General features: G+C 41.1%; 1 protein-coding gene across 1 annotated transcript in view; it reads left to right on the top strand.

Annotated features, from left to right (window-relative positions):
* The window catches only part of commd2 (COMM domain containing 2), a 6,957-nt gene extending 5,185 nt beyond the window's left edge, over window positions 1-1,772 (top strand). Inside the window, exons 4-5 of the mRNA XM_056447924.1 lie at window positions 1-125; window positions 1,338-1,772. The exon at window positions 1-125 is cut by the window's left edge and continues 49 nt beyond it. Of these exons, the coding sequence (XP_056303899.1) occupies window positions 1-125; window positions 1,338-1,535 (323 nt within the window). The 3' untranslated portion in view covers window positions 1,536-1,772. The remainder of the gene's footprint in view (window positions 126-1,337) is intronic.
* Window positions 1,773-2,758: the final 986 nt, after the last annotated feature.

Genomic DNA, 2,758 nt, shown 5'->3' with positions numbered 1-2,758 from the left:
AGCAGCTCAATGATCTCCTGCTGCAGCTCTATCTGGAGAACAGGAAGGAGATTCGGCAGATCCTCAGTAAACTCGCCCCCAGCATCCCACAGTACCATAACCTGGAGTGGAGACTCGACGTGCAGGTAAGAGTTTTATTCGGTCGTTCAAGTGTCAAAACACATCTAAAAGAACAACAAAAAGCTGCAGTACTGTTCAAAGTCTTAGGTACTTCTGTAAAAATGCTGCAAAATGAGGATGCTTTCAGAAATACATACATTTTATTTATCATTCATTTGTTACTTTTCCTTCGACTTAGCCTCTTATTCATCAGGGGTCACCACAGTGGAATGAATTATTCCAGCATATGTTTTACGCAGTGGATCCCCTTCCAGCTGCAACCCAGCAATGGGAAACACCCATACACTCTCACATTCACACACACTTATACACTACAGCCAATTTGGTTCATCAATTCCCCTGTAGTGCATGCGTTTGGACTGTGGGGGGAAACGGAGCACCCAGAAGAAACCCTCGCCAGCATGGGGAGAACATGAAAACTCCACACAGAAATGCCAACTGACCCAGCTGGGATTCGAACCAATGACCTTCTTGCTGTGAGGCCACAGTGCTACCACTGAGCCACCGTGCCGCATTTTATTTATTTAAACACTTTCAGGTAGCTTTGCAGGGGTCCGTTCTTTGTACGTGGATTACTCAATTAGCTGGATTTAATTATTGATGATTTGACACGATCCAGGATCGTTACGCTCTTCAAAACTGATCCGAGAGTTGTTGTCATAGCAACAGCTCTGGTAGCTCAAACCTGCTAAGGAGCAGGCTTATTTCATATAAACAGGATTAGATCGGCTCATTAGAAGCAAAGGTAATACTGAAAGTATAAACCGAATGCTGATAATTTCTTACAGTAGTAACCTATAGATTATATACACATGAGAAAAAAGTAAAATAGTTTAAAAAACGTTTATATATCCACATTTATTATTTCTAATATTGAATAATAAATAATTCATAACATTTATGTTTATATACATATAAGTAAAAAAAAAAAAAAAAAAAAAAAAAAAATATATATATATATATATATATATATATATATATATATATAAATAAATCTTAGTAAATAAAAGTACAAAAACGGGGTGGTTCTCCCCAAGGGGATCAAAGAGAACATTTATTAATATGGATTTTTTTTTGATACAAATGCGTACTATTTAAAGGTAGGCTAATTAAAGGTAAAGGTATTTCTGTAAGATAATAGACATGCACATTTTTCAACAGTTTTTTGTTTGTTTGTTTTTTTAAAGGATGATACAAATCATGTGTTGTTATTTCAGCTAGCCAGCCGGGCTCTTCGGCATCAGGTGAAGCCCACCGTCACCATGAAACTCCACCTGGAGGATGGGGCAAAACGCAGCGCTCATGTCCTGCAGACGGATCCCGCAACACTACAACACCTCATTCAGGAGCTGGAGAGAGCACTAGCTGAACTTAAGAGCAACCACTGCCGACGTATCCTGAGAAACATTAAATAATGCTAGATACACGCTAGCAAAAACTCAAGAGCCGAACTCAAGACCAGATTCTGCCAGACATCAAATAATCAAAGATCCACTGTTTGATTCTGATTCTGAGCCTTTGCTGATGAGCAGAATGGTGTGCAGGACTCGTCTTTACAGAAGTGAATCTGTGCGGTATTGGATCGTTTACGTCACATGTATTAACAGGTACCCTAATGGGTTAGTTCACAATTAAACATTTTTACACTCAAATCTGAGAGTGTTTTTTTTGTACACAATGTCATAACCTGTCCAAATGTCCAGAAATGTTGTGAAAAACTTTCATTAAATCAGTCTGTGCGGAGCTCTAGGCTAGTGTTTAACAGCAGACGGCGCTCTAGGCTAGTGTTTAACAGCAGACGGCGCTCTAGGCTAGTGTTTAACAGCAGACCGCGCTCTAGGCTAGTGTTTAACAGCAGACGGCGCTCTAGGCTAGTGTTTAACAGCAGACGGCGCTCTAGGCTAGTGTTTAACAGCAGACCGCGCTCTAGGCTAGTGTTTAACAGCAGACGACGCTCTAGGCTAGTGTTTAACAGCAGACGGCGCTCTAGGCTAGTGTTTAACAGCAGACGGCGCTCTAGGCTTGTGTTTAACAGCAGACGGCGCTCTAGGCTAGTGTTTAACAGCAGATGGCGCTCTAGGCTAGTGTTTAACAGCAGACGGCGCTCTAGGCTTGTGTTTAACAGCAGACGGCGCTCTAGGCTAGTGTTTAACAGCAGACGGCGCTCTAGGCTAGTGTTTAACAGCAGACGGCGCTCTAGGTTAGTGTTTAACAGCAGACGGCGCTCTTGGCTAGTGTTTAACAGCAGACGGCACTCTAGGCTAGTGTTTAACAGTAGAGGGCGCTCTTGGCTAGTTTTGAACAGAAGATGGTGTTCTAGGCTAGCCTAGAAACAGTAGAGTAGAACACAATACCAGATCCACGCTATTAAATATTTATAATTTGTGAAATACACCGTGTCAGTCATTGAGCAAACCAAAGACGGTTTTCCTTATCCATTCACAAGATCGCATAATAAGTCCTTAGAGGTGAAAAGATTGGCGTAAATTCAAACTACAGCTGATCAAACCATTATTAAACAGGTGAGTGATACTCTAAATCAATCTCTCTCTCTTTTGTATGTTGTAGTGCTGCATTTATACCGCAGTATTCTGGTAGTGTTTGCTTTGTTTTGGATTTTTCTGGGTTAATTATTGTG

This window comes from Danio aesculapii, chromosome 22 (genome assembly GCF_903798145.1).
Source record: "Danio aesculapii chromosome 22, fDanAes4.1, whole genome shotgun sequence".
In the NCBI taxonomy this organism is placed as follows: Eukaryota; Metazoa; Chordata; class Actinopteri; order Cypriniformes; family Danionidae; genus Danio; species Danio aesculapii.
This window is presented reverse-complemented; position numbering and strand designations above follow the sequence as displayed.